The following is a 17117-nucleotide window of genomic DNA, read 5'->3' as shown; positions in this document are numbered from 1 at the left end:
TGTCATTTCCTGTGACATTCACACAGTTGTCCTGATTGTATTTATTTAGTGCATGCAAAATAATATGACATTGATATCGGTTTCTTTTTCTAACTGTTTCTTCATTCAGTATCGTCAAATGTTGTCCTGTGCGTGTATCAATAGGATGAAGCATTTTGTCTCGACAGGGTTTATGTTTCACTGGTGACAGGAAACGCATGACAATGATCGGAGGTCAGAGACATCAGTTTGACCGTGTGTGTGTGTGTGTGTTTCAGGAGGATAACACTAAAGTATGGCTCTTCCCTTTGTATTCTTGCCAAACTTGGGTCTTTGCCAGACGGCTTAGTAAACATATGCACATTTCTTCTGTTATTGTATCATTATATAAGGTCTCATTTGTTTCATTCCTGTTTAAAAAAAATAAAAATTGCATCAGCTCAAACCAGTATTATTTTAGCATTGCTGAGATTCTATTTACATTTAAATTTGAATCTGTTTTTATTTTTATATTTTTCATTTACAATGTTTAGTAGTTAATTTTTTTTTTTAGGTATGTCTATATAGTTTTTATCATTTTAGTACATTAAGTTAAACTTAATTAAAATGAGAAATGTTGCCTTCATAATATATATATATATATATATATATATATATATATATATATATATATATATATATAATTTGGGTTATTTTTTCATGTTTTATTTAGTTCAAGTTTTTTATTATTTTATTTTTAGTTTTAGATCTAGTTATGATAATGCTGTCTATAAACATTTAAATATTTCTTAAATTTGTGTAAAAAAAAAATTCTTTGCTAGCTGCCCTCTACTAAATGACAGTATGAACGATTAATTTAATACATTTTGCCACTTTGTTACCCATTTCTACATTATATTCATTTGATCCTAAATTGAAATGTAGTATTTTTATTGAAAGAAAATGACAAATTCACAAAATTTGTCAGAAAAAGAGTAGGAAAAAAGATATATAGTTTATCTGAACATATTCTGAAGGTTAAGCACTGTATTTTATACCCCACTCATGTATAGTACATTCATACGTAGCCTTTTCTTTCAGTCCTTCTTTCGTTTTATTTACCTTTCATTGTCTCCATCTCTTTCTGTACGGCAGCATCTCATTTTCTCACTTTCTCTTCCTTTCTTTCAGCCTCAATTCTTTGTTTACCTTCTCTAAAGCTCTCTTTCTCTATCTCTCTCTGTCTGTCTGTCTCTTTCTCCTACACACTATTGTTCCTCCCTTCCTCCTGCTCATCTCCAGAGGCCTCTCTTTTCTTTTTTCTTTTCTTTTTTTTATGGCTGTGACCGTAAAAGCAGCTGTCACACTGCAGACTGATTTCACAGCTCACACCCTGACCGTGTGTTTTCAGAGCTTTGACCGTCCGACTGTAAATCAGCCCCTCTCTTAACCGTTTGACCTCTTCTGAAGAGTTTAGGAGAGTTTAAAGGGAATAAGTGACACTTCACTTCAGAGGACTTCTGCTTTAAATAGTCATTATCGCTAAAGAGAAACCACAAAGAGTAAAAAAAGATGACAAAAGGAGTCGTATAAAAAATTGTCTGGAGATAAAGAGCTCAGTGTGATGTGGAAAAAGGACATCTGTTTATGTACAGATAGCAAAAAGGTTTGTAAAAAATGAATAAAAAAGGTTAAGGAAATAATATTTTACATTTTGTATAGGAAAAATTTGAAATAATTAGTATTATAATTAAAAAGTACATTTTACTAATAATAAAATAATTTATAACTAATATCTACTAATTAAAAGTTATTGTCTTGCCATAGGCTTCCATTGTAAGTCTTTTATTATGAATCCATTTTTTTTTTTTTCATTTTAAATACTGAACCAATGAGTCAAAATAGTTTTCTGTGCTAATGGGTGGCATTTAATAAAAAATAAAAAAATAAATTTTAACTGCACTTGAATCGGATGAACTTCAACTGCATTGTCAAACAGACTAGAAAAAACAATAAGGCCAAGATCTCTCCCTCCTTCCTGCATATTATTCATCTCACATCTGAGAAAAATGTTGGCCCTCTCTTATCAGCTTTAAATGTCTCCTGAAGATTGAGAATGCTACTTCGGTATTTTCTATTTGCAAGATAATGCATTACGTTGGTCTTGCACATCTGTTTCTGTGCTTTATGATAAATATGTTAAGCTTTTGTCCTTGAGCTAATCGTGAGATGCTCTGTATTTACACACACACACAACATCAATAAAGAAATATGCTTAGTATGTTTTATCCTTGCACAAGTTGGGGCAGACACTGTGGCTTTGCATCCCCTTTCTGTTATTCTTCTGATAAAATGTGTTGTAAAAGACAAAGAGCGTTCATTAGATGATATCACACTTCATTTGTTCTTCTTTAAATGGCTATACAATCACAACAGGAAGCTTGGATGAAAGCCACAAAACGTAACAGGAAGTATATGTTGAAGTCAATCTAGGCTGTACTGTACATGTATGTGTTTTGGCTAATATCACTTTTGCTTCTTCTCATATTCAGTCATCGGTGGAGGAAGCAGGTTGGAGAACAGCAGCTACTTGTCTGGACGCAGCATGGGCATCACGGGGAGAGAAATATGACACAAGTCTTCCTCAGACAGCATATGTCTCATACTGTTATCCAACATGAACAAGGAGCTGGAGAAACTCTGTACTGACAAGACAGTGAGCAAGCAGAGAAAAGGAGCTGTTCATGCAAGTATGTATTAATATGTATTTTTAAGCATGCAAATTTATTTATTTAAAAAATGGATTAAAACAAAGTCCAACTTTGAAAATTACTTACTTTCTAAATTATTACTTTGGACTTATTTGTATTATTATTAACATTATTATTATTATTATTCTAAATAATAGCCCACTGTTTCTGAACCATTTTTGTTGCATGAATTGGCATTTGAATAATCAATTGTAATTGGATTAAAAGCTGATCAATACATTGTGCAGCGAGGTTTCTGTTATTTTAGTTTCTCAGTGTTAAAGCCTGTAGCAACTAAAAGTCACCTAACCTCTATTTCGCAATCTTCAGTTGAAGTCGAGATAACTGGAGAAATTGGCATATTTGGCGTGCTGTCCGGGGCAGGGGCTCCGAGCTCCGGAATGGCCCGAACCTAGAGTACCCCCCCGTATATGTAAAAGTGTAAAATGAACTCTAGTGGAGGAGATGGGGATGGAGGGGGGATGCTGACAAACCATCAATGGAGACAGGTAGGCTAATTCAGCTGTATTTATACCCTAAGGTTGATTATATTAAGTGGCTCCACCTGTGTTAATTAGGCTAAGTATCTGACGTGCTCCTCCCGAACCTTGTTATGAAACTGCATTAAAAAAAAAAAAACTGTTGAATGGTTTATCTTATTTCAAGGACATAAAGCCAAACCCAGTGAAATACTGTGTCAGCCCAACAATATCAGAAATATGAATACATAAACCCTGTAATTATGATCAATCGACCCATTTCAACAACAAAGACTGTCATGCAACTTCTCAGAATGGGGTCGGGGGCCGCTGCATCTACATTTTATCTCAGCTTGATGGACTGGGCATACATTCTTGTTCAGACAATGAAAATGTGATTGAATTTCAAGCTACGCTTGCCATAAATTTCAAAAGAAATCAACCACAAGACTACTTTTGAAAGCCCAGACCAAACTGCTGAGTTAGATTTTCCTACAGAGCCGCCGATCTCAGACATCTGTTCAACCATTCATTCTACAATTTAGAAAAACATCAAAACAAAGCAAAGGCTTTGATTAAGAGGTGAAAATAGGTCTCACAGAATCAGTCGAGCCAAAACTATAAACTTTACCAAGTTTTTGATCGGCCAATTAGGGCTGCACAAATAATTGAATTTCTAATCAGATGCCACAATAACATAATCGTTCAAAGCAACAATTAATTGTTCAAAGTCCATTAATTTTATTCTGCATGCTTCAGATTTGTTTTTTTCTTTCTACATGTTATCTTAAGGTTTTTTGTTCCATTGTTTTAATTGTATAACATTATAATACCATTCATTTTTTACTTTAATTTAAAGAAGAAACCAATCCGGTGAATATTTGACATTTGAGGCTTAATATACTATAGAAAAGCACTAAAGGTTTTTCAGTTCGAGTGTTTTCAGCTTGTTTATTTTCATATAAAACTATGGCAGTTGCATCAAACAATGGTATAAACATCATTCATGGTAATTTGTGATAATCATAATTAATAATCGCAAATACAGTATCAAGGAAATAATTGACGATTATGATTTTTGTCATAATCGTGCAGCCCTACGGCCAATTTAATAAGCTATTGAGTCAAACATGTAACACAAACTCTTGCGGTGAGCACCAACGTCTCGGAGCATTACAGGACATATTTTCTTCTTCTGCATACTCTTAGATGGCCTCTACTGGTTTCTCTTCTAATAAAGGCATATTTGGATAGTGACTTAAGGGTCACGGAGAAAGGAAGCTGGATTCATTGACACACACACCTTAGAACATGTTACTGAAACTGATATGCTTAAACAATAAGGTTTACATTCACTGTCACTGACATACATACCTTCAGAGGAGGTCAAGTTTTCAGGCATTACTCTACACTTCCACTCATTTTTCCGTCTTTTTCACATTTCTATTTATTTTAACAAGGCTAGAGAAAGTTTGGCAGCTGGCACTCCAGATAGGATTTCTCTTTGTTCATATGTTGGCAGCACACTACTCACACATTTTAGGTCATTCACATGCTTGGTGTGCTTGAAGTTTTACTGAATATCATTAATATTGATGCTATTTACATTATTGATACACATTCCTGGTTTTATTATGTATGATTCACCACTGCATGTTATTCCAAAGGAAAAAATAATGTTTGTCTTTGTAATCTTTGTAATCAAAATGTAATAACTCACAAGTTTCCATTTTGCCTGACATAACTTTGGCTGTACATGCTACTGGAAAGTGTTAACAGATAGCAAAATAGCTGTAAATACTTAAACACTGTATCTGAGAAAATATTAAAGAAAATGTTTTGTTTTAGGCAAATAAAAATATACTAACTATATACTTTACTATATTAAAAATATATACTAAATGTATATATATATATATATATATATATATAAAAAAAAAAGTATTAATTTATATTTCTAAGTTATGTGTATTATTATTATTTTTTTAAATCTTTTGTTCAATTTAACACCATTTTAGGATCAAATACAGTAACATTCATACATTTTTCTTCACAAGTGTCCCGATCAGTTTTTTGGGTCACTGTTGGTTTGAATTAGAACCATGTATTCAATCAAAATGAGGCACATACAGTTCATTCTCCCAACAATAACAGACCAGAAGAAGTATCACATTGCATAACAGACAAATGTGAAGTATGGGGCATAAAGGTCTCTTGACGTACAGCAGCAGCATGACCTGTCTTATATTTCGCAAACTGTGACGTCTCTAACCCCTGAAGGCAGTTGAAACAGGTCAACGGAGATATATGCGCTTGTGTTTAAGTCACGTTGTACAAAATGTTGCATTCAGTGATAATCAGTCTTTGTAAACCAACAGTCAAAATAACTTTTCACTAAGTTTACTAGCATCTAATAGCTGTTGAACTTGAACAATTTTCTTAATTTAAAGAAACAGTTCACCCAAAAATTGTACTCCCCCCTCATGTTGTACTAAATCTGTACTTTTATTCCACAAAGGATCACAAAAGGGAATATGTGCTTGTTTTTCACTTGTTTGCTTTAAACATGCACAGGCTGACAATGCCTACATTTCAGAGACATTTATTGATCACGATCAGAAAATTACCTTGGAACCGAAAGCAAAACCTGTAATTTTCTCTTTTTCTTCTCAATAATGGGTCATTGAATCAGATCATTGAATCTTTCTTAGTTCAAGCACAGATTTTTATATTCGAAACTGCAACAGAAATCATTTGCTTGGTTTCTCAGCTGTTTAAACCACATCTCAAAGCATAAATGTGGTGTTAATCGTTCTGTGATTTCAGTAGAGAAAATGCTGATGCTGTTCTCTCATACATATGCTGCTATTGGTTTGTGAAAAACAGGCCTTAAGTAACAACAGCTTGTAAGAGGCTGCAGGGGGTGACATCAGAGATTTGAACAGGAGCCAATCAGCAGTCGCAGAGGAAAACTGCAAACCTATCAAAAACCTACTTTTTTTCTTGTTCTCCAGACAGGTAGAGGCCTGTTCACAGGTGAAGGGGGACTCAAAAATTAAAGTTACAACGAATGAGCTTTGCTTGCCAAGAACACCAGATTAATTCAGCACTATATACAGCGCCCGTGTGCACTTAGTGGCTTGGGGATTAGTGTTTTAAGAGCCAACACATGGACGTGGATCACATTTCAGAATTTATGTGCACAGAAGTGTTTTTTTTTTTTAGATCAGAATCTAAGGCAGAGTACAGCAGAGCAAGAATTGAACAACTGAGAATGAATCACTATGTATTGTGTATCAAACATTAATTTTCAAAATGATAAGCAATTAAAAAAATAGCCTTTTTCAACATGTTTGCTGGTTTTTCACATGATAGTGTTTAACCCCGGGGGCAAGTTGTTTGAAAGTAATCTGATCAGATTTGAGCTATTGAAATGAATCAAATCTTGAAAATGGGTTGCTCAAAAGAAAAAAATTCTGGAATCAAATTAGATCACAAAATATAGTCTTGGTTTTGATCTGGACCAAATCACCAGTTTGTGTTGTTCAAAACTCTTTAGTAAGATTCGGATAGCTTTGGTCCAAAAAAAAAATAAATTCAGGATTATACTGATCCCAGCAGAAGGTTGGATTTCAGGAAGAAAAATCAAATAAAACTTTAAAACTGGTCCAAAAATACAAAAATGTTAATGTTAATATACATACAGATTATATACAGTATATAGAGAGAGAGAGAGATTAGACAGGTAGACATTATGCTACCTCTTAAGTCTTTCAGTAGCCTCCAGTAAAGTAAAAAATAGATTTTGGTGTCATAAAATAAACCCCATACAGCTGTCAATAACAAACAAATATATATTTTTTAATTAAAAAAGCCCTATGTAGGACACTTCTGTTAAGAAGTGCTTTAAACTACTTGGATACCATAAAAATTGCGTAGAACCCTTATTTAAGGGTTTACCCCTTATTAAAGTTTGTGAGCCTTAGCACAGTCCCATGGTTCATATTTTAAATCAAAATTCTATTCCACATATTTTGATTTACTGAAACGCTGTCCTTGTGCAAGCACAAATCTACATTGTGGGTTTGTTTCTAAGTCTGACACAGAATTCTGACTCCGCTAAAAACAACTGGTTCAAAAAAAACATATTCATTCCCAGGCCAGTGCAAATACACACACTCTGGAGGTTGTACAGAAATAGCACTGCTCTACATTGACAATACGTGCATGTGCCTGACTGTAATGTTTTAAATAAGATGGTCATAATGCTGGAAATAGATCATTCACACATGTGCAGGTGTTTACATTTCAAACTATTATTAATATCGTGTGGAAGAAAAGACTTGAACCAAGCTGGGACAGCTTTGAGCTGCAGCTCTGAGTGCATACAATACAGACATCACAAAGTAGACAGAAACAATTAGACTATGTTTGCATTTGTAATATGAAAACAAAATACAAAACAGTTGATGCATGTGAGAAACAGTAAGATGTTATTCTCACATCTTCAGTCCTTTCTTCTTCAAGTCCTCTTTGGCTTCTTTTATTTGTGATTGCAACTCTTTGGCTGCGTCCTCACAGTCATTAAACGTGGCCACACGGTAGCCAACAGTTGTCAGTGAATAACACCCAAACGCCACCAGCAGATACACAGGGATTGGCCACGCCAGCTCTCTATACTGAGGAGGCAACTGCAAATCAAGGAGGTCAAAGGTAACGAGTCCCCATGCCATGCTGATCAGCGACACACCAAGAAGCCACTCCAGGAGCTTGGTCATTGTGCTGAAGACTGTGGAAAGGTGAAGGAGAAAATTATAATTAAAGAATCCATCTGTGAGGATACATATGTTTCTATGTTAGGTATGTGTGTTTGTATTTATATATTTACATATTATATATGTATGTGTGTGTACGTATATGTACATTATATATATAGGCTACGTATGTATATATAATCACATTATCAAGAAACTTTTTTTACAGCTGGTGCTGTAAATCAAAAATTTTTACAGCTGGTGCTTGAGACAGGTCACACCGGATGATAAAGAAATTATAAATACTACAGAAAAATAATGGTCAATACAGCTGTTGTTTAAAATTAGCAATGATCCTCACTCTTATTGAACAGCTAAGTTAGCACAAATGCTAATGATTACAGGTGTTCACAATGAAATCTGACAACCAGCGCTAAACAGAGCCAATATTTCATCTTAGCAACAATAATCAGCTCCTAAATATCACATACGCATAATAAAAATGCACTGATAATACAGAAATAAACTCTCTCACTTGCTATTCGAAAGCCAGCTCACCACTTTCTAGAGTTGTGACGTTCGCGAACGAACCGATTCTTTTGAACGGCTCATAAACATGAACGATGGGAGCCGAGTCGCGACTGGAGGGGAGCCGTTCTTTCTGTCGTTCTTTTTTCCTATGCGTGTTTCACACAGATACACACGAATGAGCTCCTCCGCGAGACAGAACAGTCCTCCGCACCCAGCGCAGGCCAACCCTTGTGATGATATTAGTTATTAGTTGTGCACGCATCCTTCACGTGAGTACTCCAGTGGAAAAAAAACCTGCGTGCCTCTGTCATTGGGTAGGAGCAGAGCCAAAAGTTTAGAGTAGTAATAGTATGTAGTATGTAGACATTTCCATTTTATTTATTCTAATTTTATCTACTTTAAATATTTTTTTGTTTTCAATCAAAATGTTCTTGTGTGGAAGTGTTTGTAGTAAAAGCTGTTTTGCACAGAAATTCATTGCAGCCGGCTTTGTTTTTGATGTTTATTTGAGAGGAGGTATTGTATGAATAACATGAATCAATCAACGTAGCTTCACACACACACACACACACACACACACACACACACACACACACACACACACACTTTGTACTAAAGGTAAATCCAAAATAGTGATGCCACTGTCTAAGCAGAGGGATTTGTGCAACCCTATGGAATATAGTCCACACATGAGGTAATAATCAATATTTCAGAATAATTCAAACTCCGATATTGGTGTGTGATATCTGAGCTTTAATTATTTGACTACAAATCTCACCTCATCATTCCTCCCAGTGATTATTTCCAGGATAAACTGAGATGCCCCCAAGCTGGCTTCTTAAAATCGACTAAATATTTAAAAAGAGCCAAAAGAGCCATTCTTTTGAACGGCTCTTTGAAAGGAACGGATCGCGAAGATCCGGATCCCCTCAAAGAGCCATAAATCCCATCACTACCACTTTCGGAATAACGACGCACTTTGATGACGTGAGATGCCGAGAAGCATTATGGAACATGCAGTGTAAGTCTTCAGAGTCCTGTACTACAAAAAGTAATATAGGTCTAAATTCGATCTGTTTCAGTATATATATATATATATATATATTGTTTGTTTGTTAATTATAATCTAACAAAAATATGTATTTTTAATTATTCATTTAATTATTTATGCTTTGCCTTTCCATTAAAATATCTTTAAACAAAGCCAAGTGGGATTCAGTCATTTATCTATAATGCTGGCAGGAAATGAAATGCATGCTCTGTATCAGTCTGAAGCTGTTTTTGTTTCTCCGTTTCTTGTGGATGCCACGGGTGACATCCGACCATTCAGCACAGAGAACAGAAGCGAGTCCAGGGGCCTGTATACCATGATGATAGCTGAACAAATTCAGAGTTAGAGGATTAGTTTTGAGTTGACAAAACAAAACCTCTCCAATCAAGCTTTGTTGGTCCCATGATGCTGATCATTAACTTTCTTTGTCAACTCAGGTTTTGATCCTGAGTTTGTGGAACGCATAAACATGAATGTGTGACATCACTGGCGAACAGCCAATCACGAGCCTTGCAACACAAAGCAAGTTTGATTTACTTCTCGCGAGAGACCCAGCAAGATTCAAAACTTAAGGTTAAAGGTTGTGCTAAAGGTTAAGAGATTGAAGAATATGACAAATTTAAATGTCATATGAAAAATGGAGGACAAATAAAATAAATAATCTTGCTCTGTCAGTGCAGTGATAAGTGGAGTGTAAGTTACTATTGCAATGAATTATTCTAAAAGCCAAGCCACATGGTACCTAAAACCCAGGATTGGTGCAAACTAACCTGGAACTTGCCTGGCTAGCCAGCTAAAGCGGCTTCATGGTACAGGCCCCATGACCCATTACACCTCCTCACCATCCGAACAGATATAAACATGACTCACAGACAGCACCGAGGCTCCTGAAGCCATCACCCTCACAGCAAACGCGAGGTTATTCTTAGTGATGTTTACACTTGTCAGCGAGTGTCTCTTTCAAGACTGCAAGTGGTTGTAAAGAAATGTAGCTAAGTAGGGCATTTGTGTGGTTTTGGTTTGGCAGCTTTTTAGACGACTGTTTTGTTCAGCACTACCTTCTTTAATATTACCAGATATTTAAGAGCATAGATGTCCATACAAATGGAAATAATAAGGAAGAAAATCATGCAAAATACATCTATTTGTATCAAAGACATCTATTCGTAGTTCTGCCCAGATGTACGTAATCCACTCAGCTTATCTATCTATCTATCTATCTATCTATCTATCTATCTATCTATCTATCTATCTGTCTGTCTGTCTGTCTGTCTGTCTGTCTGTCTGTCTGTCTGTCTATATCAGCACAGAATGTCTGTGATTCTTCTCGTAATCTGTGTGATTCTTTGCTGCTCGGGCGTTTGCGTAGGAGTATGTGTTCAGTGAGCAGAACGTTCACAGTGTCTGATACTGCCAGTCCCCGGCTCTCCAGCTCAGGAAACCTGTGATCCAGCAGAGAGCAGTTGGCAGACATTACAGAACAGGCTGCATGAGACGGAGGGGGGATGGAGGGTGTGAGGAGAACAGCGCAGAGAGAATTTAAAGAATGAGATGAGAAGATGAAGGTCGGGCTTGGGGCAGGGACACATTCTGCTGTGGCATCAGGTTGTAAAACTTTTTTGTTGTTGTCTTTGCTTTTAGAATGTGGATGCTGCTTTGGTGAAATGACAGAGAGAAAGTGGAGAAATAGTGACCGCTGGCAGCTGAATGAGAGGAGGGGCTGCTGCGTTTGGTGAGGAGCACTACAGGTGCAGACTGGTCAGCCATTGACCTTAATGGTGCATTAAATCCAGATGCTTAAATAGCTTACATGCTTAAACCCTGGTCCCCTGCCACCACCCAGCGAGAAGAGATCTGCACTCTGAGTCTGACTGTGTGTCTGTGTGTGTTTGGGTAGGTTTACTTAACAACACTTTGGTTAAAAATTATCCCCATATGCGCACTAAATTGGACAAAGACATTTTAAGGGCATCCAAGGACATCCACAATTGGAAAAAAAACTGTTAAAAGATAAAGTACATAGCAAATACGTACATATATACAGGGTATTTTTTAAACGCTTGAAAGACAACTTTAATGCTCAAGGTTGCATATATTTAATACAGTGAAACTATAATATTGTAAAATATTATCACAATTTAAAATAACTATTTGACTATATTTTAATGTAATTTATTCCTGTGATGACAAAGCTGAATTTTCAGCATCATTCCTCCAGTCTTCAGTGTCACACGATCCTTCAGAAATCATTCTTGTATGCCGATTTGGAGCTCAAAATAACTTTCTAATTATTATCATTGTTAATTGTTAAAATTATTATTATTGTAAACAGTTGTGGGGCTTATTATTTTGTGTTTCAAGATGAATAGAAAGTAAAAAATAAAAAAAAATAACTTTATTCAGGGTGTAAGACTGCACTGTGGACAATCCATGGCTCCAGTGCGAGCCTCTAGCATGGGGCAGACAAAATATGATTTAAAGGGAACAATTGCAGATAAGTGTGTTTATGAGAGAGAGCGAGAGAGAGAGAGAAAGGGAGGGAGGGAGACAATAGCGCCTGACTCAAAAAAACAGGAACCCTCTGTTTCCTGTGCCTGAAATCTCAGTCTCAGTCTACTCTTTTTCACACAAACACACACACACTCAAACAGTTCATACAGTGACATTATGTTTTGTTGTACAAATTGCATGAAGGAATAACATTATCTATCAAAAGGCAATGTAAATGCATCATAGGAGCAGGTGTATTGTACTTAGGATTAGAGATTTGAACACACCTAAACCCTAAGAATTCAAGTCAATGTGATTTATTTTCTTTTGCAATAACATGCACTGATGAATCATTTACAAGAAGACTAGGAACATGCATTAAGAAAGTAAATAAGGCCCATTTTGATTTAATGTTGACTTTAAACTTCTGTGTCTAGTTTGTTGCACACCATTTGAGCTGCATGGGTGATGCCACAGATTGTGCGGATAGTTGCAGAGGTGTGCTTTTCTAAGCAATTATAACAATATTAATATTGTTACTCGGCGCATTATTAATTGTGTGAAGAAAAATCCCATAGACTAACAAAGACTCAAGAAATCATCCATAACACCCCAGCAACTGCATAGCAACGTGCTCAGAACTCCATACATTTTCTTTCAAAATGTGAAAATCAAATTTATGACACTTATTACATTTGGCCAGCGCTACATTTTTTTTTATCTTTTAACTGATCTAACACATGTACACCACACAGATGTGATTTTGATGGAATGTATCTACACTATTCAGAGCCGACCTGGCTGGATCTGCCCTCATTTTCCAGTATCTGTGTATGTTGGAGGAATAGTCCCATTATTCTTGTCTTTAGTATGAAAACCATTCCTCTGATAGGCTCAGTCCTGGCCAAATCCTGACACAGACGGTCGAGATGTCTTAGAAGTGTGTTTTCGGTCCGAGCTTTGATCTCCTATGCAGTGGGTTTTTAGACATTTTGTTGATAGTTTTTCATACAAGTCAAACGCTTCATTAATGAAGACAACTGAGCAAGGGACAGCTGGACTCATAAATATTCAGAGTATGGGGGAAATATAAACAGCATAAATTCTAACCTGACATCATGCGCCTAAACACAAAGTCAGAAGGTGTAAGCGAGTCTAAGCAAGGGATTTGTGCCCTTCCTGTCAAAGTCCACCTGTTTCTGCTTCTGCCGTGGAAAAAGACCAGAGAGACAAAAAGGTTGGAAAGAAAGACATCTGGAAACAGGAATGTGCTCTCTCAATCCCCATAACAGCAGTCCAATGGACTATTTTAGAATCCCACCATGCATCTGTTTCTGGACAATTACAATATTTCTGCATCATAAGCAAAATATTTCCATATTATGAATTTTTTCCTCTTCGTCTTAAAAAAATACTTTTATTCAGTAAGGATGCATTCAGATGATCAAAAGTGACCGTAAAGAAAATGTTGCAAAAGATTTACTAAGAAATACTACCCTGTTCAACTTTACGACTGACTTACCATAAACATCTGTACATAAATAATTCATCGGTCTCAGCAATATTTCAATATTTATTTTTCCTGCTCTTTGAACTATTTAAAAACATCCCTTTTATGAAGGCTTCATTTTACCGAGCTGTGTTCAGTTTCTAAGAGTATAACGGTTTTGAGAAAAACTGCATGTTTTGGTTTTTCCATTAAAAATAGTTGGAGCTCTTGTAATGCTTCAGTTTATGTTTTGAACTGAGCTGACATTGAATTGATGAACTATAAACATATATAAATGTTTGGTGCAAATGTTGTGTATAAGAAGCCTCACGCAGTGCATTGTTTCATACTGGGATAAATACTGCATTCAGGGACTTTCGGAGACTTTTATTGTTCTTATTGTTTGTTTTCGGTGAAACTGAGGTCAATCACTGCGTTAGAGACAGTATAATGGCATATCCATCCAGGGATACGGCATCTATAGATTTGGTATCAAAATACAGTTTAGTAGCTTACTAAAGATCAGTGACTTTGCATACTGTGTACTATATTGTAAACTATTGTCAGTGCATAAGTGCTACGTGAGCTTAAGTCATACTCCTATAGTTTAAAAACTGGTGTAGGCTACTTGAACCAGTCAGATGACAGTATGAAACTCTTTTGTGTATTTCAAGCACTGAAGAGCCCTCGAAACTCTTTGAAGTCACAAATGTTTTAAATCTGCGTCATTCGGCACTTACCAACACGTCTATGAAAGCCTATGTTTGCATACTTGATCTCTCTAGGAGTCCCAGAGTGTCACTTGAGCATGTAAAATGCCCCAGAGAGCAGTATTTTATTGTTATTGAATATAACTCGATATGACAGCATGTCTATTGAGAGCTCTTTTCGTCTGGTTATTTCAGGCAGAACGAACAAAACTACAGCCTTCCTATATGACATACATTGGGACAGGAAACGCTCGGGGCTTGTATATTCCTTTTAAAAGGAACATCTCATTCTCAGATGATAGGCCAATCATCTGATTTCATTACTGTGTGAGTTTCATGCCAGGTCTCTGTTCCCTCTCAAAACTCATGCCATGTCTGTGTGGTCCAGGGTTATGAAGCCTGCTCTTATAAAACAATAAACTAGACACTGTCATGTTTATTTTAGCAAGGACAATTCTGGCCTGTCCCCTTGTTTTGATTGGCATGAGCTCTCGCCATCCCAGAAAGTGACATTAAAATGGAAAAGTTAGGAAAATACGTTCAACAGAAGTGAAAAGGAATGAAAAGAAAAATCTTTTCTCATAAACTATTCAGAAAAATATGCTAGTCTGGAATTTTTCAATGTGTGTTGGGTGGCATTTCTCCATTAAAAAACAACAATTATTATTTTACGTTTTCATACTTTATTTTTTAATTTGTTTAGTTTTCATTATTAATTTTATTATTACTTATATAATGTGTGTGTGTGTGTGTGTGTGTGTGTGTGTGTGTATATGAAAATATTATGAATATTAAATATGTAACATAAAAACACTTGAATGTGTACAGACGTATCCCTCATCAACTATATTTACAGTTAGCTTGCTCTCGTTACCAAACCCAAAGTGACAGCATGCATCAATATACAGTGTACCAAAAACCCATTTAGCCTGGCCTCCTTTTCATGCCCTTTTAAATACAGCTATTGACATCATAGCTAATTGGCACATGCTGGGTAAACCATTATTTCTAGCGTCAGTTTGTGCACGGGACCGTAACAGACATCAGTTTTAATGAGCTAATGTAGGACGGACCATTGTGACCTCCAAAGGACTTCACCAATGCTTGACTTTGAGACCGGAAGAAAACTGGCACAAAGGAGACCTTTTTCAAATCTGTTGAGAAACAGACTTACTGTCGTGATGGGATCTGATTGGTTAGCAGTGTTTTGGTGCTGTGACCCAGTGTTGAACTGCATGGTCACTGAAATGCTCTCCAATAAACTGGTTAAAAACAGTATAGCTAGCATTAATTATGGCAAAGTGATATAAAACATTTAATAAATGAAGCCACGTTGCGTCTTTAGCAGTGAGGCCAGGCTCTGTAAACAGCACTGAGTGTGAATTTCAACTAGCTGTTCATCCCTTCAGGACAAAAGCATCTGTGTGTGGTATGAAAGATGAAAAAGGTCAGTGGAGTTGAAGTATACATTCTCTGTCATATTAAAATGGAGTAGTTTGCCAAAAAATGAAACCTTCCTGTCATTCCAAATCTATAAAAAAAAAAAAAAAGTATTTGCTTAGTTCACCCTGTAGATGTTTGACCCTAAAGTTGTATTGACTTTCTAGGCTTCTCTACTTGCCTCCTTCTTGCATCTGTCAACCTTTGGCCTTTAACCCTACAGGAGTGTCAAGGAGGAGAAACGAAGCATGTGTTGACTGTGAAACAGATACCATCACTATTTTCTCTCTCTCTCTTTCATATATTCTCTCCTATATAAAGGTCAACTGTTCTGACCTATCCAGCTTCATCTTATCCCTGTCTCCATCTCCTGATGTTTATCTGTCTCCCTCTCTGTCCTTTCGTTCTTCTCTCCTGGACCACATGCCCATTTGACACTCTGCCCTCACTGTTTACTTGTTTATCTCTTTTTGTCACATCTCTTTTGGTCTTTCTGTCCCTGATTCACTCTGTCTCTTCGTGACCATTCATTATAGTGATGTATGCACAGCTGTTCTTGAAGGCGCAGGCTAAAAAGAAAACATGCGTTTTCCCTGCAAACCCCCTGTTGACAATGTCTCGCCTCGCCTTTTCTCTTTTCATGGGCTCTGGAACTTTTACAGCCACGGTGTGTTTGACAAGTGTTCAGAATAAGTAAGATAAGTAGAAAATGTTAAAAAATAATAACTCTCACTCCAGCATGTTTCACACTGACCCATTTGCCTAGAGAATATTTTAAAAGCATTCTTAATACTTATTTAGCACAAAAATAATTATAAATGCAATAATTATTTAGATATTATTTGTATTTATATAAAAAAATATGATATATTATAATGTATGTATTTTTAAATTTATTTTATTAATAAATGTTATATTATAATTAATGAATGCATTTAGCAGACACTTTTATCCAAAGCACCTTACAGTGCATTCACGCCAACAGTTTTTACCTAACATTTGTTCCCTGGGAATCGAACCCACAACCTTAATTTTTACCTAAAAATTACACAAACACACATATATTTCTTGTCACAAAATCAGTTCCTATATGCAGTTTTGAACAGATGATCACCAGTGAATAATTCCTGTTATTTTACACCATGGGAACAGCATTAACCTGCTCACAGTGAATTATGGGCTCACATTAGACGTCTGTCTGCGGTTACACCTTTACTCCATCAGCAACTACAATCTGCCATGTTTAACACTCTACGAAACGACTGTCCAACAAAGCACATAAAATACAGGTAAATAGCAATAAAAATAAGGATATAAATGATATAATGTCTCTAGATTGATGTATCTGTCTCAACAGGTTTCTCTCAATGTATTGTTGTGAATAGGTTAACATTCAGTTGTTTAACTCCGTGCTGTATAACTCATGAAGGTTTATTAGGGAACCAAGCTAAAAATAAAACAGATG

The 17117-nt window shown here is 36.1% G+C and overlaps 1 protein-coding gene across 4 annotated transcripts; it reads right to left on the bottom strand.

Moving 5' to 3' along the window:
- Window positions 1–6456: 6456 nt before the first annotated feature.
- LOC127935332 (dolichol-phosphate mannosyltransferase subunit 3) lies at window positions 6457–9441 on the bottom strand. Of its 4 annotated transcripts, none has more exons than XM_052533114.1 (2): window positions 8477–8523; window positions 6457–7969 (listed from the first exon to the last, which is right to left on the bottom strand). In XM_052533114.1, exon 2 carries the CDS (start codon window positions 7963–7965, stop codon window positions 7687–7689), a length of 279 nt encoding a protein of 92 aa, XP_052389074.1. In that variant the 5' UTR covers window positions 7966–7969; window positions 8477–8523; the 3' UTR covers window positions 6457–7686. The 4 variants fall into 4 exon arrangements, with proteins under 4 accessions (XP_052389074.1, XP_052389077.1, XP_052389073.1 ...); XM_052533117.1 differs by lacking the exon at window positions 8477–8523 and adding an exon at window positions 9251–9441 and having other exon boundaries at window positions 7024–7976; XM_052533113.1 differs by having other exon boundaries at window positions 7024–7976; window positions 8477–8632.
- Window positions 9442–17117: the final 7676 nt, after the last annotated feature.

Source organism: Carassius gibelio, chromosome A19 (assembly GCF_023724105.1).
Source record: "Carassius gibelio isolate Cgi1373 ecotype wild population from Czech Republic chromosome A19, carGib1.2-hapl.c, whole genome shotgun sequence".
Taxonomy (NCBI): domain Eukaryota; kingdom Metazoa; phylum Chordata; class Actinopteri; order Cypriniformes; family Cyprinidae; genus Carassius; species Carassius gibelio.
This window is presented reverse-complemented; position numbering and strand designations above follow the sequence as displayed.

Excerpts from the sequence above, each read along its gene's own strand:
- LOC127935332 (XM_052533117.1), bottom strand. The coding sequence starts at position 7,965 with ATGACCAAGCTCCTGGAGTGGCTTCTTGGTGTGTCGCTGATCAGCATG.